Below are 22619 nucleotides of genomic sequence, written 5' to 3' on the forward strand. Positions count from 1 at the left end.
AGGAGGACAGCTACCTGCTGCTAATGCGGCTAACTGCCCTGCAGGGCGCGCGCGCATATGCGCGCGGCATGACTCGGCGGAACCGCGGCACCGCATTGCAGTGACTCGCGCGCACACAAAAGCCGCGTGTGGGCGGTGGCTCGTAACTGGAAGGCGCAGGTTTGATCCCGTGTTCTCATTTGTGTGGACATCACGTGCGTGTCAGCGTGGCTGCTATGATGTGCTGCGATGCTTCATTGTTCATCGAGCCACCATTTTGTTTGGTCGACTGAGGGGAACTATTTGATGACGTCATAGAAAAGAGGCGCAAAAACCGCCGAGTCATGTTTTGCACGTTCGCCTTTTGAAAATGTTAATCACCACGAATAAAAACATTTCAAAGTAGCAGCAAACGCTAAAGATGACGTCATATTCATCAATTGAGCGTCAAAATAAAGTTTCCCATTCAGTCTTTAGCCAGCAGGTGGCGCCATGCTGCTGGAGACGTCCTCAAAGTGGCTTCGGTTGATTTGTTGACGGGTTCGCGCCGTCCCACTTTCCGTTTAGGAATTTCCGAAAGTTCTTCAGGATCCAAAGAAAAAAACATTTCTTCCACTCATTTTGATTTGTAAATAATCAAATAAAATCAGTCCAAAAAATAATCTGTTCGAAATTCAAACTCCGAGCGAACAGTTAGACTCTTTTGCCATTTTTGTTTGCGGTCCGGTTGATTTTCTTATTTTGATTTTCAAAACTCGGCTGGCACGAAAAGAAGGAAAAAGTTTGGCTCTCGACCGACTCGCTTGCGATGATATTCCGTCCCGTGGTTTTTGTCCAGGCCCGTTTTGTCATCGGCTTGTTTTTTCAAAGAATTCTGATTCCCAACGGTTAATCTGCCTGGGATTATTTCTGCGGCCTACGTACTAGCGGGGGTCCGTCCCGACGATGTCGTCCGCGCGTTTAGGTATTGTGGGCTTTCTGCGGAAAACATCCCTTACACATCGCTACGTTTTACGATGCGCGCAACCAACGTCACTTCCTTCCGGCGGGCACCGTCCGCACTTTGTTTTCTGCGGCGTGGCCCGGGGGGGTCGTCATCAAACCGCAAGAGTCCCGGATGAGTCCGTCGCAGTCGGAGTTTGTCCTTTTTTCTAGCAGCACCAAACCAGACCGTGATGGAAGAACACAGGACCGATTCGATGAGCGCTGCGTAGAACTGCCTCAGCAGCTCCGGTGGCAGGCCGTGCTTTCTCAGAAGCCGCAGGAAGTACGTCCTCCGCTGGGCCTTTTTGAGGACGGAGTTGATGTCGGTCGCCCACTTCGGGTCCCGAGAGACTGTAATTCCCAGGAACTCGAAGGTCTCGACGGTTGACGCAAGGCAGCTGGACAACGTGAGGGGCAGCTGTGGCGAAGGATGCCTCCTGAAGTCCACGATCATCTCTACAGTCTCGAGCGTGTTCGGCTCCAGGTTGTGTCGGCCGCACCGCAGCTCCGGCCGCTCCGCTTCCTGTCGATATGCAGACTCGTCACCGTCCTCAATGAGGCCGATGACAGCGGTGTCATCTGCAAACTTCAGGAGTTTGACAGCCGGGTGCGTTGAGGTGCAGTCGTTCGTGTAGAGAGAGAAGAGCAGCGGAGAGAGGACACAGCCTTGGGGCGCCCCAGTGCTGAGGCTGCGTGTGGATGAGGTGGCCTCCCCCAGCCTCACCCGCTGTGTCCTGCCCGTCAGGAAGCTGTAAATCCACTGGCAGATGGCAGGTGAGACGCTGAGCTGGAGAAGCTTGGAGGAAAGGAGTTCAGGGATGATGGTGTTGAATGAACGCAGCTCTGAAGTCCACAAACAGGATCCTCGCGCCGTCGAGGTGTTCTAGGATGAAGTGCGGTCCCATGTTGACCGCATCATCCGCAGACCTGTTCGCTCGGTAGGCAAACTGCGGGGGGTCCAGCAGGGGACCTGTGACGCTCTTGAGGTGATCCAGGACGAGACGTTCAAAGGACTTCATGACCACAGATGTCCTGGCGACAGGCCTGTAGTCATTTAGACCCGAGATTGTAGGTTTCTTGGGGACTGGAATGATGGTGGAGCGTTTAAACAGGATGGTACTTCGCAGCGTTCCAGAGATCTATTGAAGATCTGAGTGAGGACTGGAGCGAGCTGGTCCGCGCAGACTTTGAGGCAGGATGGGGACACGTGGTCTGGACCTGCCGCTTTGGTAATCTTTTGTTGTTTGAAGATGCGTCTCACATCCTGTTCGCAGAAGTCGGTGGAGTGATTGTGGTCGGCGGTGCGGCCGGGTGGGTGTGGGGTGTGAAAGTGTCCTTTTCAAATCTGCAGAAAAGAGAGAGAAGGAAGAGGAGAAGGATGGAGAGCAAGAGGGAGAGGAAGAGAAAGAAAAGCAAAGGAAAAAGGAAGAGGAGGAGGGAGAAAGGCGAAGGAAGGAAGGATGGGAGTTGAGAGGAGGAACAACGGAATGTGCGTGCACGTTAGCCGCCAGTCTCCGGTTGACGTCGTCGTGCCCGTCCCGCGGCCACGCCGTCTGCCCACGGAGGTCGAGGAGGCGGAGTCAAAGCCGCATTGTCGACACCCAAAGGAGTCGCGCGTGCACCCGCGCATCACCGCCAGCGCGGCGAGCGCACCGGAGCCGCGTGGGCCTAAGCGACAAACAAAGATTACAAGGAGACAAAATGGGCGCTTTGGCGTCATCTTCCGACATCTCGGTGCTCAGGAACTATGCCGAAGTCACTTCAGGCGCAATTCCGGTCGTAGCGTCGAAGGCTCGTCTGAGGAACGCTGGGGGCGGGGCTCTCCAAACGTTCGGTGCTAGTGGCCAGCTCGCTCGTCTGTACAGCGAACGTGAGCGCAAGCTAATCGTGTTCCACGTGACTCACAGGCAAACCCGAAACGCAGAAACACGGAGCAACCGAGCCCGACGTACAGCCGGCACCGTCGTAACAATACGGATCGGGACAAAATGCGACAGCGTCTAGCTTGATTTACGGGAACTATTTACAGAGAGTGCCGCAAAGCATGCTGGGAAGTAGCAGGCTAACGCTAGCTGACGGGCAGCTGTCAAAGAATTCACCAAACGCGTTCCGAGAACAGCAAAGACAGACGGACGTCTGCTTAAAAGATGGGCAGCGCTCAATCGCTAACCGATCGCCGAGCAGCCCGGCCGTCCTAACCCTGACCCGCCCGACCCCCCGTCCCCATTAAGACAGTCCGGAAAAAAAGCCACCAAATGTAACTCGAGGTTTGCGACAATACACGATCGCGAAGCATTCCCTCCTGCTGCGTTTTCTTCAAGTGAACCGCTTGCATTACGACCGCGACGGGCAGCGACCCAGACGTGGCACGCGCCACCTCCGATCGCACATTGGGCAAAACGGATCGGGCGAACGGCGACAAAGCCCCCGTGGCAACTCGGAACGTCTCGATTTTGTTTGTCACCGCAGATGACAAGATTTCACTTTTCGACCTCGTTTGGGTTGACAAATGATGTGCGCGCATTTCACTGGAGTCTGAAAATGGCGGCGCGAAAGAAAAGAACATTTGAGCAAGTTCACCTTCAAAGCGCCACCTTCTCAAACTCGAGTTGGATGGCTGGATGGGTGGATGAATGGATGGGTGGATGGATGGATGGATGGATGCATGGATGGATGGATGCATGTACTGTAAAGCTCACGGCTCTTAATGTACAGATGTCGTCATACATAACGTGAAAAGCCTTTTGTTGTATGTATTTGTTCTTTCCGTAATCATCTTGATTTCATGCTTATTTGTAGTGACTTTTATTAGATTTTAATAAAAGACCAATAATTACAGCACAGTACCAAATAAAACTGCTCTTGCTTACACTGCAGCTTTTGTCCACACGATGGTGCTGTTGTATCTTCTTCTTCTTTTTGGTGATGACTTTGTATTGATTATACGGTGTATTATTATTATCACTCACCTGCAACTTACGTTCCATGTTTTTTTTTTTTTTTACATATTCCTGTTTTAATGATCTAATTATTACTACACATACATATTTACCTGGATTATAACATTGGAAATAAGGGCTAATTGCAATGCACTGTGTTGTTTTAAATGTGTGTATTGAGTATCAAAATCAAAGATGAAAGTTCTTGTTAAAAAGTTTGATCAAAGAAGTTAAAAACGTATGAAACATGACAGGAAGTTGACGTGCGTTTGGTGTTTCTTCTTGTTCGACGACAGTTCGAATCAAGAAAAACAAAAGTCTTCACTTCCGTGTTTGGCGTCCGGTTGCCATAGCGACCAAACGGCAGCCCAGCACGAGCACGTCGGCGACTCGGCGTCCAACATCAAAGTGAGTTTTAGGCTGACGAATCATAAAGCATTAGTGGGATTCATATGATGCATCCCGTCAAACTGTATTCCTTTGCCTTGTTTACACGTCAGACGTCAGCAACTTTACTATTATTTGATGATCATATTAAGATTAACACACGAAACAAAAGATCGAGTTTTGTGATTTTGAAGCTTTTTTCATCAGCAGCCTCGCGACATGACGTCACCGGCAGTGGGCGTGGCCAGAGAGTCCACGCTGGACAAGCCGATCAAGGTAAACCCACCCTCAACCTGATTGGGTCAAACGGTGTGACGTCGGAACGATGATGATGACGTCTGATTCAAATCGTCATGTGCGCGTTGTCTGTCCTTAACGGGTGTGTGTGCGTGCATCGGTGGTCATAACACTGTGTGTGTGTGTGTGTGTGTGTGTGGCAAGCCTTCTTCGGAGATCCAAAATCGGGTTTGGACTCGGGCGAGGCCAAAGCAAAATGGAGATATCGCTCACTGGAATTGATCACTGATGTCGTTGAAATCAAGTCGAGATCTCAAACTGGATTTCGGGCTCGTCATCATCTAATTGTGCATATCTGTAACGCACCAGCGAATATGCGGAATTGAACTGGAGATATCCGTAACGGCCAACGCCGTACACAACGAACGGCAAAAGTGACGTCATGTGTCCGTGGCGAAATTGCTTCCGACTCGGCGAAATGGAATTTTTCATATCTCTATGTGCCGTTTCCAGTCAAAATTCGGTTGCAGATATCTTGGAAGAAAATGTCGACTATTCAAATTGACGATGACGTCTCCAATGTCAATTCTGGACAGTCAAACTTGGATTTGAAATGTTAAGAAGGTTTGCGCCCGTATCGTGTGTGTGTGTGTGTGTGTGTGTGTGTGGTTCTAATGTGTGCGCGCGTGTGTGTCAGATACATTCCGAGGGTCCACCTTTGACTTCCGGAGCCAGAAGCAGGTTGCGCGGAGACGGGGGTGTGGCTGCAGGTAACGCGCACGCGCACACGCACAGACACGCACGCGGCCTGGGCTAGGCTAATCATGCTAGCTTGTTAAACGTGTCGCCGCTAATGCTAACGCTAACTGAAAACTCAAAGGTGCTGCGGTTTTTATGTTCAATGCAGACCTGTGATTGAATCTCGCAGTTTATGACAAATATGGAGTAGATGGTAAGGCTATAAAAATGTATTCGAAGTCATGAGCAAGGCACGTTAGATAGGAAGGTTTGGGCTGGCTTAGCCCCCCTCCCAGAAAATGGCGACCGGGGGCCGGGACAAGAAAACTTTGCCATGAACGCATACTATCAAATCATTTGGGTTTCATTTTTTTAGTAGGGCTGAAGCCCCCCTACAATACAAGTCGGTCATGACTGAGCAACAAGTGATTGTGGTATAAACTGAATACATAAAAATCCTCATAAACTGTTTGACGTTTCGCAAAGGTCAAAAAATGGAGAAAATAAAATCCGACTTTTGGTTCGTATGACGTCGGAAACGGCCTTGATGCAAGCGTCGGCCGAAGGTTTGTTTGTCGTCCAAAAACTAAAATAATCCGCGAAATGTTTGTCAGCGCGCCGATCGTGTAGAATAGAACGGAACTTTTGACCCGTCGATTCCATTGATAGATTTGTTCTGATTCCTCTGTTTGTGTGTGTGTGTGCGGATCTGTGTGCGCGTTTGTAGCGTTGTCCCGGTGGAGGGTCCAATCCCGACAGGAAGTCCCGCCCCCCCGTCGCCCCCCCGTCCCCAACTTTGTGACCCTGAACCAGGAAGCGGTGAAGTCGGGTCACGTGACTGCCAAACAACTGAGGGAGTACAGAGAACAGATGGGCGTGGTCCAGCACTGCCCCGCCCACAAAGCGCACAGAGGCGGAGCTTCACAACGTCCGCAAGTTCCGGACATAACCTTTGGAGTTAAAAACAGGTCGCTGGTTTTAAGGACTACATAGTGATTCGGGATTCGGGAACGAGTCCCAACGTAAAATCGTTCACTCGCTTCTGACTCCCGAATCACCACGTCGGGATTTTTACAACTGATGTTAGAAGTCCCTGATATCGAAAGCCCGATTGAGTGATGTTGATGATGGTGCTCCTCAGGGCACCGTCTCCGCTCTTCGACATTTTGTCCCACGAGTACGCTCGCCGCTGGATGCAGGAAAACATGAAAGGTCGCAGCGAGCACGAGCGACGCCACGCAGTCAGTGCACACACGCGCGTACACACAAACGGATGACTCGTGCGACGTCTGATTTTGTGTACTGTTTGTGTGTTTGCAGGTGAAGTGTGTGTCCTTTGCACACACGCGCACCTCTTTGCTGCGCACCAACACGGTGCTTCCTCACATAAACACGCACACGCGCGCACGCTACGCACAGGTAAGACGTACACACATAACGTGTATGTAATAAGCGTGTAGTAACTTGGCCTGTGTTCAGGTGGGCCCCGCTCTGGACACCTTCAGGACACGTCGCACAAGTCATCACGTCAAGTGAACAAGTCGGCGAGAAAAGCCGTCGACGAGTCAAGTCGATTTAGTGAAAGTGGAAAATGATGTCGTGATGTGATGTGATGTGTGAAGGAAAGTTTGTGAAAAGAAAGAAAGAAAAGTTTGTGAAAAGCCTCCCGCTGTCCGCTCCTCTGTCAATCATCACGTGCGGACGACAAAACTCATTTAGAGCTCTCATTCGTTCATTCTCCTCGTCATCAATAGCGAGGTACGACCGCGCACACGCATATCGGTGACGTTTGCTGACCGTCGACTGGCTTCGTAATCATAATCATAATCATAACAACGATGCTTCTCGCGGTGCGCACCGGTCCTCCAAATCACTCGCGCGTTCTCGAGAGCCCGCCGCTCAGTCAGCTGTCAATCGGCTCAGCGCACACGTTGACGGCATGGATGACTTTTGGCCTCCGAGGACACGAACCCTCCTGGGTGAGGTCCACGTACTGGTAGCCGCTTTTGCCGCCGTACAACTCGCGACATCATCAAACTCATCAAAGAAAGCGGAAACGTCTGCGGGCGCTCGCCTCGCACCCGTCGAGGGACGGCCCACTTGATGCCCGTACGTGCCGGCTCCGCCCATTGCGGACCGAGCCGGTCAGCCGAGGACGCCGCAAACGGCCGCGTGCTCGTCACGTAATGTTCTGACGTCACCGCGATGACCTCACAAGAGCGTTAGGACATCAAAATGAGGCTGCGTGTTTAATTTGTTGATATTCACATTTAAACGTTACCCCTGCCCCCCCCCCCCCCCCCCCCCCCAAAAAAAAGGTTGCTGTCAAATTCGAGTGAGAGATTTGTTGGTCTTCGTGTCATGTGGTCACTGTAGCTCCGCCTCTTCCTGCCGCTTCTTGTTTTTCTTGTTGTTTCGGAGGCCGCTGGAGAACTCGTCAGCGTCGTTCGTCGTCTTAATCTTCGGACGCAGCCTGACGACGACAAATCACAGCGAGGTTAGCATCGCGGGCTACTCGGACCCAACGTGTGTGCGTGCGTGTATAAAGCTTACAACTGAGTGTGTCCGGCTGTGTTTGTGTTCAGTGTGTCGGGTCTGCATGCGTGTTGTGTGTATGTCAGTGTGTCCTTGTTGTTGTGTCTGTTTGAAGGGGTTTATTGTGTTTGTCTAAATTGTGGTGCGCGGGTGTGGTTTTTAAAGTGTTGTGTGTGTGTGTGTAGTGTGAGTGTTCATGTGCGCATTGTGCGTAGTTATGTGCTAGTGTTGCTTTTTTGATTGACACTTGTGTTTGCGGGTGTGCCGCGCCCTCACTTGTTTGGTGTGTTTTTGCCGCTGCCGGGTTTGCGCCGTCGGGGTTGGGCGGCGGCGGCGAGGCGTCGCGGCGCATCTCTCAGGCCGAAGCTCTTGGCGGCGTGTCCCAGGTGGAGCGCGCGGATGTGGAAGAAGCGCTTGAGGGGGGCCGGGTAGCTGGCGTACGACCTCAGGTACGACCCCAGCGCTGACCCCGACGACAGCACGTCAATCGCACGACTTCGCAATAGCGGCCGAGGGCGGGGCTCGTACCTTTTTTGGCGTCGCGCAGCGACGCCGCGTCGGCGTGGACGAAGCTCTCGAAGTGCGCCTGCAGCGCCGTCGCACGCTCGCGACTTTCCTGCTCCAGGGCGCCGCGAGAGGCCTGGCGGGCGACAAGCGCAAGCATTGTAAAGCCTTCAATTACTGGGAGAAAGTGTGTCGTGAAATGTACATGATGACAATTTGAGTTACTTTGGAAACTTTAAAGCCCACGCTTGCGATTGGCCGCCTCCGGTCACGCGCCATTCTGCCGCCGTCTCAAACACGACCTACTTTTCCAAATATGGCCTCCGAGCGCCACCTGGTGGTGCAATCTTTTAGTTTGTCTGCGATTTTGAACCCGTGAAAGAAAATCGACTTGGAAACGATCCCATTTCTCATTTTTGACCTTCAAAACCCAAACAGCGTTTGCCCGATTTGGATGTAAAGCGCCACAAACGAAACCAACTCATCCCGTTGGTTTGTTTCATTTCAAATCCATTGCGGCGAGGTTTCCAGGCAAAAACACGACAATTGCGCCCGTGCCCCCAGATCGTTTCCGGACCCGACGACGATGTCCCTGCCGCTAGTGACGAAGACCAAGTTCGCAATCATCACCAGTCGACCTCCGTTGAGCCACGGCGGCCATTTTACATCCTCACGAAGCAACACAAATGTAGTATCGTCCGAATTCTGAAATGATGAAAAAGCGAGATACGAAGCAAAGCGAGGATTTGGCGAACCCTTGCGCTCCGATGACATTTTCAACCGGGTAACTTCAAATCGTAACCAACTACATTTCCGGAGTCGTCACGAGGCGACGGCTCGAGCCGACGGAGCGGGCGCTACCTGGCCGCGGTACACGCGCCGCCCCTCGGAGGCGTCGTCCTTCACGAGCTCGGCCAGGATGTCCGTCAGCTTCATCTCCGATAGGCTGAAAGGCGGCGGCGAGCGCGGTCAGCGCAGGAAGCGGACGCTCGGGACTCGGGACGCGCGGCCGCGGCTCACCTGATGTTGCGATCGGCCAGCTCGCCGACGAAGGCGGACTCGCCGGGCGTGAGGAAGAGGAGGCCGCTGCCCCCCAGGCCCATGCGCGCAGTGCGCCCCACGCGGTGCACGTACTCCGCCGCGCTGCACGGAGGCGTGTACTGGACACACGCACGCGCAACATCAGGCCACACCTCCTACGTCAGTGTGGGTTTCTGTTGCGCGTGGCCTTGTGACGTGCATTTGTGTGCAACATACGCGTGAAAATGTGCGTGTTAGTAACGTGTAGTTTTATCTTTTCATCTACGTGTGTGAAAGAATGTGCGGTTGTGACATGCGCGTAGGGTTATAATGTATGTGTTTGTGGGTGCGTGTGTTTGTGTAGGAATGTGTGTGTTAGTAATGGATACGTGTGTTGTGTGTGTAAGAATGCGTGTGGTTGCGACATGTATATATTAACACGTGTGTGTGTGCGTGCGTCACCTGTATTATCCATGTGACCTGAGGTAGGTGTAACCCGCGAGCGGCCACATCCTGAAACAAAAATGTGTTTTAGGCGCCGAGTGCGCCCCCAACGGTCGCGACGTGAACTACATAAGCCAGACCGACCGTACACAGCAGAACGCCGCAGCCGCGACTCGAGAAGTTCCGGAAAACCTCAGAGCGCTCCTGGCGGACAAAAACAAACACAGAGCACGTGACGGCCGAGGCGAGCGTGACCTCGCCCCGACCCTCGACCTGCGACCTCACCTCCTGACGCATGTTCCCGTGGAGACGCAGGAAGCGATCGGCCGACAGCACACCGCAGAAGAGAGAGTGCAGGAAGTCCACCTCCTCGCAAGTCGACACAAACACCAACGCCTTCTTGTCCTGACACGCACGCACGCACACGAGAGCCGTTTGAATCTCAGGACTCGGCTCATCGGAATCAAATGACGCGGACGTGCGAGAAGACGCGGAGGCGCCAAACCAGCTTCCATCTCGAATGTCCTCCATTTAACACGCGTACCTGACAAGTGTGCAGGACGAAGGTCGCCAGACAAACCAGTCGGACTTTACTCGGCACGACCACCACGAACTGCTCCAGGCCCGTCGGCAGCGCGAAGCTTTCCGATGGGCCCGGCGCGGCGGGGTCGGAGGGCGCGGCGGGGTCACGGACCCGCACGGCGACGGGATCCTTCAAACAAATGTCCGCCAGACGCGTCACGCCTGAAACGCGTACAGGAAGTAAGTACCAGCGCGCGCGCGTGCACGCACGCACGCCGTGTGGTCCCAGTGTGTGTTTACCTTGTGTGAGTGTCGCTGACAGGAGGACATTTTGTCTCGGTGGTCCTGTTGCGTTCAAAGAGTTTAAGATGATTGACAGGTCCTTCTCGAAACCCAAGTCCAAAATCCTGCGCACGCACACGCACACACACGCACGTCTTTCAAGTCACGTGCACGTTTTGGGTTATCGTGTGAGAATGTATTGCGAGTGTGTGTGTGTGCATTATTGTTTCTGTCTTTTATTGTGTGTGTATTACTGTGTTAGCCTGTAATTGTGCGTCCATGCGTTACGTGTGTTGCGTTTGTGTCATTGTGTGTGTTTGAATGTTTTAACGTGTGCGTATGTGCGTGCAATTGTGCTTGTTTGTATTTTATTGTTTGTGTGTTTAGGGTGTATACAACTGTTAGTGTGTCTGTTGGATTGTTTGCTATTGTTTGCATGCACTAGCGTGTACATTCACGTGCGCGCGGTACCGGTCGGCCTCGTCCAGAACGAGCCAGCGTACGGCGCTGAAGGCGATGCTGAGGGTGTGTTTGATGTGGTCCACCAGACGTCCCGGCGTGGACACCAGGATGTTGATGCCCTTGCGCAGCCTGGCAAGGCACACCCACAAACGCGCCACCAAACTTAGTCGCTGTAACTTCCTAGTTTCGTTTGATTCCTAAAAAGGTCGGCGTGTCCACCTGGCCTTCTCGGACTTCCTCTTCTCTCCGCCCGTCAGAACTCCGGGAACGATCCACGTGAACGGCTGCCGGCGGGACAGGAAGGGAAGGACGCTGAGCGCTTCCTGTCTTTTCACGATAAGAGCGCGCGGCGTTTACCTTGAGAAGTTTCTGGAAGGTGCCGAAGGTCTGCTGGGCCAGCTGGACAACGACAGCACGTTACGAGCCAGGAATATTCGACAACAACGTGTGCTTCCTATTGGCTGCAGTGCGGCCTCATAATCGAGATCATAACAACAACACCAATAATAATAATAATAAAGTCTGCCTAACCTCCCTGGTGGGCACGATGACCAGCGCCAGAGGACCGTCCGAGCGCTGGACTTTGGTCTGGAGAGCCTGCAGGCTCTGAACCACTGGGATGGCGAAAGACAAAGTCTTGCCTGAAACCACGACAACGCACGTCAGCGCGCGTGCGCGCACACACACACACACACACCCACACACAAAGTGACCTGAGCCCGTCTGGGATCGGACGACGGCATCTCGTCCGGACAGAAGCGCCGGGATGCTCTCCTTCTGAACGCTGAACAACAACAACGACAACAACGACAACGACACCTCAGTTGCGCGTGTGTCAAATTGGAACGTGTGCGTGTGCGTCTAAAAAGTGACCTGGTCAGCGTGGACACATTAAGTACTTTGTTGAGCGTTGCCACCTGGTGGAGGAAAACAACCAATCAGGACAAGGAACACCAATCGTGTGTGCGTGTGTGTGTGTGTTACCAGGTGAGGGTGAAGGTTCAAGTCTGAGAAGGATTCTGAGGTAAAAATCTTCTCCGTTAGCGGACAAACTTCCGATCTTCACGACAAGAAACACAGTCAAAACACCAACGACCAATCAGGAGAAGACCGGTAAGAAGCCGGCCAGTCGGGAGGACCAATGACAGGACGCCCGATGACGGATCAAACAGCGAGGCGTCGAGGATCACCTTTGAACTTCGGGGATGTCCGGGTTGTGTTTGAACAGAGACGACGTCTTGATGTCCGCGCCGCCGTCCGTCCTGCGCCGCTTCGCCTTTCAGACATCAAACACGGCGTCACACGACATACACGCTGACAACCCGTCACCATGACAACGAGCACACGAGTTGAATCAAGGCTCGGAGTTCACGCGATGACCTCACGGCGGGGGCGCGCGGTACGACGAAACCTCAGCTGCCCGCCATACCTGCGGGTCTCCGGCCTCGAGCTCCGCCTCCCGCGGCCGGGCCCGCTCGGCGCGCCGCCGCTCTTGGGGGTGGGGCCGCTTCCTCTCGGGCGCCTTCGCATTCTGAAGGACAGACACAACGGTCGCCGCGGTTACGCTCACATTCCGGCATTGTGACCGGACACGGCCGATGACGGACCATCGTACCGGACGACACGTTACCGTGGCGACATACTGCCAACTGTCGAGTCAGCGGTGATTCGGATTCACTCGTTAATCCTCACGAAAAACGAATCTCGGATCAGAATTGTCGCATTCGAACCAAAACGAGTCAAAGAATAAAATCTGACGAGCACTGCGATGCTGCACACGGGCGCCCGCCGCCGTTTTGACTTGGTGCACATGGCTTCTGCGCATATACACATTGGAAGTTCACCCAGATCTCCATAAAGTTTGGTTAACAAATAATAATAATAATAATAAATAAAAGAAAGAGCTTTCTACTCAACTAGTCTACTAGCTCGTCAATACGACTAGCGATTGGCATTTTAGGGCCGGGAGGGGGAAAAAATGACATCCAACTGCGTGAGTCCTTTGAATTGACTTCATTTGCACACGACTCAAATGTGTTGACATTGACAATTTACCCCTCTTCCCCCAAAAAGAAAAAAAGAAAACCTTTGTCAGTGTCTTTGTACATGAGGACCCCCGATCTTGAATTCTTGTATTGGTGCACCACCTAGTGGCTGAATAGCTGAAGTTATTTCTGTGCTTAAAAACACTGGATTGATTTCAAAACAAAACCACTCAACTGATTTAAGGTGAAGTGGGATTTCAAGAAAATATGAAAGAGCCAAAGGAGCTTTCAAAGTGCCTCATCCAACAATAGAACCACAAGCACCACGCTACAGTTTTCTTCAACTTTTCAATTCTATTGCAAACAATAAAGATTATTTCTACAGCTTGATGACCCGATCATTCGTTTTCCCCTTTTTCCATGCGTGGTGTTTTTCATTTCAATTGACTCGGATCAGTTTCGAGGTCATCGTTCGGTTTTGGCTTTGGTCGTTTGTGCTGAAGGTTCGGAGCAAATTGGTGGAGTTTTCAAGAAGAAGGACGACGATTGCGATCTGCGAGCACGTGATGAACAGAGCCCGGAAGTGAACTCAAAGTACTTCCTCACCGACCAAGATGAACCGGAAGTGACGTTGATATACAGCTGATCGTCGGATGACGCCATCTTCGCTCCGTCCTAAGAGAAAAAGTCACAAGCAATAATTGTTGTGTCGACTCGCCATTTTGTGTGCATTTCCAGAATCCCAGCCGAAAGAAAGCGCGTCGGCTGGTGATGCGTTCAGGAGCCTTTCGGACACTTTTGACCCTAATTTGCTTGAGACACGCGTGCAAACTTTAAAAGACACATTTCTCTGCCAGTCCGCCCCATCTTCATGTGAAAGTTGGACTGCAAGCATTTTAAAGTCACGCCAAACCGTCTGCTGAGGACACAAATCGTTACCTTCAAACAACACGAAGCAGCTAACGCTAACAACATCCTCGCGCTCGTGAGCAGTCACTTGCGCTCAAAAACGCTTCTGAGCTAAGCACACGTCAATGAAAATGACGGTAAAAAGACGAAGCGGAAGATAAAAACTCACCGGCGTCCACCACGAAGACACACGTGTGAATACTTCCTGCTACGCCACCAGGCCACGCCCCCTTCGGTTCTGACATGCGCAGTAGAGCCACGCAAATGCTCGTTTCCATGCCAACAAACTGACAACGTGAACGTTTCTGGGACGCCACAAGACAAAGTCAATTCAAGGGGGAAGACCCCTGACGTCACGTGTAGGAAGCACATCATAAGAATAAAAAACTGTGCGCATCTGCCTCACAGTTGGGAGGTTGCGGGTTCAAATCCCGGCCCCGCCCGTGTGGAGTTTGCATGTTCTCCCCGTGCCTGCGTGGCTTTTCTCCGGGCGCTCCGCTTTCCTCCTACGCCCCCCCCCCCCCCCCCCCCCCCCCAAAAAACATGCATGCTAGGTTGATTGAAGTCTCTGAATTGCCCGTAGGTGTGAATGGTTGTTTGTCTCTATGTGCCCTGCGACTGGCTGGCGACCGGTTCAGGGTGCTACCCCGCCTCCTGCCCGATGACCGCCGGGATAGGCTCCGGGGCGCCCGCGACCCGCGTGAGGAGAAGCGGCTCACAAAATGGATGGATGGACGGACAGACGATCGGACCCTCAGGACAACGGTCACTTTTCATCGATGGAACACCGGCACCCCCAGTGGTGACTGAAAACACTGCAACACGGACCCTTGTGACTCGAAAAGCCCCGTGTATTATATGCCGTCTATGTCAAGAAGGAACAATCCAATGGACTAATTTCCCCGCCAATGCTGTCCAAAGACGTCATTCAGAGTCTATCCGAGACGTTTTTCAACGGGCATGGGTGGGGCGGGGTCTTGTGCAGTTTATGTGTGATCGTCGAGCCTCTGGATAGCTGCAAAGAGGATTGGCACCCTGGAGATGGCGACAATGCCTCGAGGTAAACGCAGAGGAAGCAGATGGAGGGGGGGTCCAAGAGACAATGAGAGAAGGCAAACATAATGGCAGAAAAGAGAAAAGACAAATTGAAAAAAAATCGCCCGGAAGCAGCCGAGTTTCATTCGGAGCTTCCTCCGGATGACATGGAGGCGAAGCTAACTCGTTTGCAGCTCGCGTTCGCTACATTTCGCGCTCCTTCAACCCTTTTTACATCAAAACACAATTTGGTCGCACGAGTTCACGTCACAATGCGACATCTGTTGCCACTACTGACATTTTCCATTTTCCATTTCGTCCATCTTGCAGGAATTCAACACCCGCGAGTCCAACGTCCTTGACGATTGCGAAGAAAAGTTATGTTGTTGTTTTTTACCCTTGCAGAACACGTCATCAATAAAACGTATTCTCTCGTAATGGTATGCATGTGAGGGTCACGAACCCTTCATTTTTACACTTTTCACGTTGCCCCCCCGACCCCCGATTTGTTTTAGGTAGTGTTGCAGGCCGTTTCAAATGTTCTTTTTAGTACCTGCCGCGGGCCGTTAAAACGGGGAAGACGGGCCGCAAATGAATCCCGGCCCGTAGTTTGGGCCCCTGTGCGCCTTCGCAGGTCGGCAAAAAGAGCCACAGTCGCTTTCCGCGTGTTTATTGAATGCTATGTCAACAGCAAGACACAATAAGCACACTCACACGGGAGCTGCCGTCAGCCACAGTTCACGCCCAGACGCTCGCGCAAAATGACCCGACACGTGCGCGTGCGTCAGTGTGTGTGTGTTCGTATAGTGAGTTGTCGATCAAGAGCCTCAAACACGCACCGAGGATCCTGATCCGCATCCACGTGGACGCCATCTGGAAACACACCCTACACACACACACACACAAACATGTTGAACATGCTATCGATCATCAATGTGTGTGTGTGTGTGTGCGTGTATACCTGCAGGCCTGCAGTGTGCGTCCTGTACACGCCGAGTGCGTGTGTGACAGTGCGTGTGTTGTCATCGCACTCATGGACGTCGCTGGCCGCCGTGTGAACGCTGGACAGGAAATGACATCAGTCGTCCAGATGAGCAAAGCGGCCAATGTGCACGTTTGGAGCCATTTCCCGCCAACAGCGCCGACAAGTGCGCGCGCGGCGTGCCAGTGATGCCGGCGTGCTCACTGACCTGGCATCGGCCGGCGTGTGCTTCATCGCAGTTCTTTGGAAACAAACGTCGTCGGTCAACTCCAGAAAGAAAACCCTGACACACACGCACAGAGGGAACAAAGGGAGAGAGCGCGCGCGTGTCTGCGTGTCCGTGGGCGTCGGTGTTCGTACGCGCTTGCGTTACCTGTTGGGCGCGTTGAGAGAGCGCATGAGGTGTTTGGCGTGCTGGAGGTCGCACGGCAGGTGGTGCAGGATCCAACCCCGCTGGCTGCAGTCTGCGCGGTTCAGACGCTCTTGGAGGACTTTCAAGGTCACGCTGTTTGGAACTGGAACAAGCGCGCACCAAAGTCGAACTTGTTTCGAGGTTCATCATCGGCCGCCGTCATTTCCGTCAGCCCGTCTGTGGTCCTTCGCATTATGTGTTTGCATGGAGCTAGCGGGCCTTTCGAATGATATGGATGAGCGGAACATTCTGGAGATGAAACATTTTGTTGCCTATTGCGCGTGTTGCGACGCAGCCCGACGGGGGGCACGAGCCGGCGCCGACCGTAGCCCGGTCCCGAGCGATGCCCGGCTCGCGTCGGGAAGGGCGTCCGCGTCATTTCCTTCCCGGGCCGTTGAATCGACGGCAACTGTTCGGTTTGTCTTAGAAGACATTTCACCTCTCATCTGAGCAGGCTTCATCAATTCATGCAACAACGCGTCCATGTCACCCGGAACGCTGCCACCACGCCACGAACTCTCCCGTAACTCGGGCTGGGCATTGAGAATCGAGAACGGATTGGAACCAGGACTAACGTTGCCGTTCTCCCGGAATCGTTCAAACTTTAAAAATTGCGCTTCCCGGTTTTGATCGCTAGTGGCGAAAACCAACGAAGAACGCGCACGAAGACGGCGGCGGCGGCGGCGAACAAAACTTTGTTCAAATGAATGACCGGTCGCCCCAGTGGCCCACTTGGAATAAGTTTCCAATGTGCTAAGGAGGCTTTCACGATGCGTAGCGTCTGACGCGCTCCGAGCCTCAGCCGACACCGCGCGGAGCAAACAATCGAGTCGCCTCTCGGTCAATCGGGGGAGTGGAACAATAAAATTCGTCTATGCCAACACCGAGACAGCCAACAAGTAGACTTGACGCCGATTTTATCGGCCTTATCGGTATCGGCCGATAATTCGCATTTTATGCCGATCGGCAAAATCCGCGTCGCCATCGTGTACGGTGTATTTGAATTCAAGAGCTAGTTTACTTTTAACCTTGTCGCGTGTCTCTTGACGTCGTATTGGAAATATCTGACGGGCAATAAAGTTATCCAAAAAAAAAACCGTGGGCGGTGCGGAACGGACGACGCGTAATGCAGACTACAAGGCAAATTTGCTCTTTCACGATTGCACCATGTCAGACGACTGCGATAAAATCTCGTATTCCGGTACCAGCGCATGTGTTTTTTTACGATCATCGGGCTTTATCTTGTCAACTCCAATGCGACCGGAATCACTCGCTACCGTGGCGACGACAACGAGAGTGGAGCGCGGAGACTTTGTATTATAAAAACAAAATGGGGGAAAACGCTCAGGACAGGAGAGGACGTCGGTTTAAGGCTCGCTTCAGGTACGTTCACGTACTTTGAATACGAAACGGCTCGCGAGCAGGCAACAAAACGTTATGTAGCCTAGCAAGCTCGCGGTAGCACGAACGGTTGGACGTAAACATGCCGCCGTTCCGTCGAATCGTGCTCTAAAGTTTCGGTGCGGGTGAAGTCATTTCATTCAAAATCAAGTCACTTAATGACAGTAAGTTAGCAGCCATTATTTCTGTCGCGGTGATATCGGATATAAAGAACTCCGAGTCAAAAGTTCGTTTTCGTCTTTGCTGCGGGCTGCTAAGAAAATGGATGTTCATCATTTGGACAGCTTTTATTGAAAGCACGCAAACCTTTTTGAGCCGGCCCCCTGGCCCCCTGGCCCGAAAAGAAGCGCAATTGAAACAAGGAACCGGAATCGCTCCAATCCAACCCGCAACCCACAAATAACCCTGACAGCCAATTACGGCACTTCCTTGACCACACGGTGGTGAACTAGATCTTAGCGTCAAAATTGTAAAGATGTGACCGAGCCACGCCCACCTGTGCGATTGTGCTGCAGGTACGTCCGGACCTCCTCCCCTATCAAAGACGGGTCCGCTTCAGCCCAACGGAGAAGGTCACCGCAACACACTGAAACATCAACATGACGTCACCGCGCGTGCGTGCGCGCGCGTGCGTGCGTGCGTGCGCGCGTGCGCTTACAATCCACCATCTTGTATTTGTCAGCCAGCATCTTGGCTTGATGTTTCTTGCCCGAGCCCGGAGGACCTAACAGGAGAACTCGGGGAGTTCTGGAACAGCGTCGAGTCCGCAAGAACGCCACCACTACAACACACACACAGACGCGTTGTTGTTTGTGACACGTTTGGAGCGTGCGCACATTCAGGTCCAGAAATATTGGGACATGGACGCGACCGTCCCATTTTCGCGATGGATTTGAAATGAAACGTGGCGGAACTGCATCCCGGCGAGGGTCTTCCGAGAGCTACCGGGCTGCGCCGACGGACTTCGGCGGGCGGGCATTTACGGATGTTCTCTCAACTTGAGAAAAAGGTCTTTTTGAACAAATCAATACATCAATGGAGAAGCCTGCACATGGCCAGAGATTGGATTGATTGTTCTCCAATTTGTGGCGGGCTTCAGGCTCGGGCCCCGGTCGCATTTTTGCAGCTGATAAATCGCAAATATTGGAAATTCCGATGAAGACATCGAAGGCTTGAAATCAGCATTTTTAGATCCGCTAGGAGTCAGAAATGAGCAACATCCGCCTCATTTGCTAATCAGTGCGACGGAAACACAAACGCGGCCGGGCGGTTCGCACATCTGCCTCACAGCTGTGAGGTCGCGGGTTCAAATCCGGCCTCGCCTGTGCGGAGTTGGCATCTTCTCGCCGTGCCTGCGTGGCGTGCCTTTTCTCCGGGGGACTCCGGGGTTTCTTTTCTTCACGCCTGGTGTCTTCAGACAAAAGCCAAATTCCTATCTCACGTCGATTTATCCGGAAGGCCTGCCGATGTCAAAAGGCGCACGAAGACGAAACGCGCATTATCGTCATCCTCGGTGGCTCTGTGACGGCAGCTCACGTAAAAAAAAAAACAAACCACTGCCGACGTTTCGAGTCCCGACCGGTGCTTGGTCGCGACCCCCTTCGCCCGAGTCCTTGGACCCGTTTTGCTCAACGCGGAAGTAGGGCGCGCACGTACCGGATCGCGTCACGTCCCGATATCGACCGGCCGCAAGACAGACCTTGTCGGTAGACGTCCGTCGGCGGCTGGTCGGCGTCCACCGTCTTGAGGATGTGTCGGTAGGCGGAGCTTATCCCGGTGACCTCGCAGCGATGTCGCTGCAGGTCAGCCATCGGACCGCCGTCGCAGGCGTCGGGCCTCTTCCGCGCACGGCGCGCCGCCGCGTCGTCGCACGGCCGCACGAACGTCTCGTGGTACACGTCTGAGAAGCGCGGGAAGCAGTTGCGGTGACGCAGCGAGCGATGTCACCTCGCGTACGGAGGCGCGAGCGGCGTACCTCCGGTGAGCGGGTCCAGCAGCCGGCCGCGGTGCCGCTCCAGAAGAACGTCTTCGCCGGCGTCCAGCAGCACTGACGCGTGACGCCGGTGTGACGTCACTTCCTCTGACACGCAAACATGTCGCCAAACACACGCGCGCACCTCACGCACGCAAAAACCTACCCACGTGTTTGGGAATGACGCCGCCCTGCTGGAGACCCCGAGCCTGCATCCGCGTCTGAGGAAGTCCGTCGAGAACCCAGCCCTAAAACACACCCGCAAACGCCTCACGTGACGCCTCGAACCTGGGAACGCCACCGACCGCCACGTCCGCGTAACACCGCCCCTCGGAAATGTCACCGGGGGCCCGGATAAGATTTTGTCATCTGGGACGACAAAATCACTTTTGCTCGTACTGCGTGCGCCGCGCTCCGGAAATCTCAGCACGCCACGCGACACCGCGCACGTCAAGATTGGCGCGCCCGCGCCAATCTCGAAATCTCGCAAGATCGCACGTGATCTCACAAAAACCGAAGAAGAAAAACACTTCCCGATATTCGCCGATGTTACTCGAGGAGCGCTGAGCCTCGCCCTCAAAAACGACTTCTTCCCTGGGGAACTCGTTTATACCCCCCAAAAAAGAACAAAGAAAAAGAAACAAAAGAAAGCAGGTCCAGGTCAGACAAGTTTGTTGTTATTTGCGGCGGTTTCCGTGTCGGTCGCGTCTTTGATCGGCCGCGTTCCCTTTCACGTCACGATTCTCGGGAGACGTGGGAACATTTGGAGTCAGAAATCCAATCGAACACCTTTAACGTTCTTCCTCTTCATGTGACACAGCAGAGGTCAAAGTTGAACCGGACAGGAAGTATCTCTGACAAAGTCCTTTGGTTTTGAGATGAAAAGCTGTAATTGATTGATTACGACAGGAAATGTGCGCATGTTTGACAATATGACATATGATTTTTTTTCAAGAATGAAGCCGTACCTGATTTCGATAAAAAGATGTATATTCTCAATCAAAAGTCAGATTTCCTTTTTGAGACTAGAGTTTGAATGAGACAAGAATGAAGGGACAGCAAAGGCTGAAGCGGTGCGCGCGTGTACCGTGTTGAAGCAGTCGGCCCGTTTGAGTCGCTCCCGAATCAAGTCGACCAGAAGATCATCGGGAACCTCCTGAACACGCACACGCACACGCACACGCCCGTGATGACGTGTCGCGCGCGCGCGCGTGCGCGACTACGTGCGCGCGTACCTGCTGTCCGAGCGCGTACCGGCGCGCTCGCTCGCTGAGCTGCGATGGGTCGTCCAGTAGCGTCTCCATGGTGACGTGAACAGCTCCGAGCTCGGCGCGCAGCTTCCTGGCCTGGCGGACAGCACGGGGCGTCACGTGACCCGCGGGACGACGGCCGGGCGAGCGTGTTGGCCAGTCACGTGACCTCAACTCACCAGGGAGGTTTTGCCCACCGCGGGAGGACCCAGCAGGACCACCCTGGGAACTGAATGAGAATCGAATGAGCGCGAATGTGGTGTGCGGCAGCGCCATCTGGCGTTCAAACATTGACTCACCGTGCACGCTGCTCTCCTGCAGCAGAAGCAGAAGGTACGCGATGGGATCTTCAGGCTGGTCCACAGCCAGGCTGGACACCATGCTCTGAAACGCGCGCATGACAACTTGACCTGGTTCGCTCGCTTCCGGGGCGCCCAGCCCGCCCAGCCCTAACCCATGACGGGCGCTTGGCTGTGAGCGTTTTTCGGGCGGCGGCGATGGCCTCCGAGATCGAGCGAGGTTTTTCCTGACTTGTCCGAAATGTTTCAAATATAAAAAGAGACGCGGCGCCCTACACGACGAGACAAAGATAGTCTGATTGCAACGTCGAACCAAATCGGAGGCGAACGCGGGCCTTCTTTTACCCAAAACGTCTCATCGGCGTGACTGACAAATGACCTCTCAATGACCTCTGAGTGAGCCGCGCTGACCTGGACGAGGTGTATGACGTTGTGCTGGTCGGCGTAGATGGACATCTGGGGGGGGACCCTCAGGGGCAGACCGCTTTCCTCCATCGTCGGCACCTTCATCAGGAAGAGGGAGAGGAAGAGGAAGAGGATGGCGGTGGACCTTTTCTGACACGACGAGCCAATTGTTGATTGTTGATTGACAAACTTGAAGCTAATTGCTAAGCTAGTGTGCCGCTCAGTCGGCGTTGGCTTGCTTTGAATGGCCGCTGCTCAGGCTTCTTCGCCTTGCGCGGATGTTGGACCGGATGCTAACTCGCAGCCCGTCGTTTGGTCTTTATGTCTCGAAAGTCTTCTGTTGTCGTACTAGAGCGGCTCCAACTACCGGAGACAAGAGTCCGATTCGGATGTTGTCATAGCAACAGTACCATTTTTTGTCCGTTTTAACAGACACAAAACAGAAAAGAACTTTGGAATGATGGAAGCAGATCAGCGTGGAAAGGGCTCAATGAATAACTTCCCTTCCCTCGTTAAATCAACTCGGGCTGACAAAAAGGAAAGTCAGAGATTATTGGATGCGAAATGAGCTGCGAGCTGGCTTTTGGTCTGTTACCAACAATCTTCCACCACTTTTTTTTTCTTTCTTTCCGTACGTCGTAGAATCGGAGCTAAAAGATCCTTTGCAACAAAATGAGGCATTCGCTGGTCGTCGACCCAGAACCCGAACAAGCCTTCATGGCTCCAAATGTTGACAAATCCACGCAAACTTTGCTAAGGAATCGCAACAAACGAACTTTGTCATGTTTACCTCGAACGAGGACGAGTCCTCCTCGCTCTTTCCGCTCCTGTGGGACGGACGCGGTCGTCCTGGAAACAGCGTGTGCGTGACGCCGTGACGTCACAAGCGGACGTGCTCCTCACGTGGGTGACGTCACAATACGCAACAGTAAAGGC

At 53.3% G+C, this 22619-nt stretch overlaps 3 protein-coding genes across 6 annotated transcripts; 1 reads left to right on the top strand and 2 right to left on the bottom strand.

The window, feature by feature from the left end:
• The first annotated feature begins 8 nt into the window (after window positions 1–8).
• Window positions 9–6928, top strand: cfap77 (cilia and flagella associated protein 77). The gene is made up of 8 exons (XM_061768920.1): window positions 9–159; window positions 4199–4310; window positions 4500–4565; window positions 5224–5296; window positions 5992–6232; window positions 6406–6505; window positions 6585–6683; window positions 6744–6928. Exons 3-8 carry the CDS (start codon window positions 4509–4511, stop codon window positions 6798–6800), a joined length of 627 nt encoding a protein of 208 aa, XP_061624904.1. The 5' UTR covers window positions 9–159; window positions 4199–4310; window positions 4500–4508; the 3' UTR covers window positions 6801–6928.
• A 572-nt stretch (window positions 6929–7500) lies between these two features.
• Window positions 7501–14223, bottom strand: ddx31 (DEAD (Asp-Glu-Ala-Asp) box polypeptide 31). 2 transcript variants are annotated; one of them, XM_061768864.1, is made up of 21 exons: window positions 14097–14223; window positions 13625–13693; window positions 12463–12564; window positions 12224–12309; window positions 12018–12093; window positions 11907–11950; window positions 11747–11817; window positions 11565–11674; window positions 11391–11432; window positions 11253–11317; window positions 11043–11162; window positions 10590–10696; window positions 10312–10511; window positions 10053–10172; window positions 9912–9971; window positions 9786–9836; window positions 9324–9463; window positions 9165–9249; window positions 8328–8439; window positions 8076–8262; window positions 7501–7737 (listed from the first exon to the last, which is right to left on the bottom strand). In XM_061768864.1, exons 2-21 carry the CDS (start codon window positions 13679–13681, stop codon window positions 7632–7634), a joined length of 1941 nt encoding a protein of 646 aa, XP_061624848.1. In that variant the 5' UTR covers window positions 13682–13693; window positions 14097–14223; the 3' UTR covers window positions 7501–7631. The 2 variants fall into 2 exon arrangements, with proteins under 2 accessions (XP_061624848.1, XP_061624847.1); XM_061768863.1 differs by lacking the exon at window positions 14097–14223 and adding an exon at window positions 13958–14090.
• A 1393-nt stretch (window positions 14224–15616) lies between these two features.
• Window positions 15617–22460, bottom strand: ak8 (adenylate kinase 8). Of its 3 annotated transcripts, none has more exons than XM_061768933.1 (14): window positions 21690–22460; window positions 21279–21363; window positions 21159–21208; window positions 20965–21075; window positions 20817–20885; window positions 19896–19977; window positions 19733–19804; window positions 19457–19657; window positions 18416–18538; window positions 18254–18343; window positions 16318–16459; window positions 16153–16185; window positions 15924–16023; window positions 15617–15848 (listed from the first exon to the last, which is right to left on the bottom strand). In XM_061768933.1, exons 1-14 carry the CDS (start codon window positions 21786–21788, stop codon window positions 15747–15749), a joined length of 1359 nt encoding a protein of 452 aa, XP_061624917.1. In that variant the 5' UTR covers window positions 21789–22460; the 3' UTR covers window positions 15617–15746. The 3 variants fall into 3 exon arrangements, with proteins under 3 accessions (XP_061624917.1, XP_061624916.1, XP_061624918.1); XM_061768932.1 differs by having other exon boundaries at window positions 16153–16227; window positions 21690–22456; XM_061768934.1 differs by lacking the exon at window positions 20817–20885 and having other exon boundaries at window positions 16153–16227; window positions 21690–22456.
• Between the last annotated feature and the right edge of the window lie 159 nt (window positions 22461–22619).

This window comes from Phyllopteryx taeniolatus, chromosome 3 (assembly GCF_024500385.1).
Source record: "Phyllopteryx taeniolatus isolate TA_2022b chromosome 3, UOR_Ptae_1.2, whole genome shotgun sequence".
NCBI classification, from domain to species: domain Eukaryota; kingdom Metazoa; phylum Chordata; class Actinopteri; order Syngnathiformes; family Syngnathidae; genus Phyllopteryx; species Phyllopteryx taeniolatus.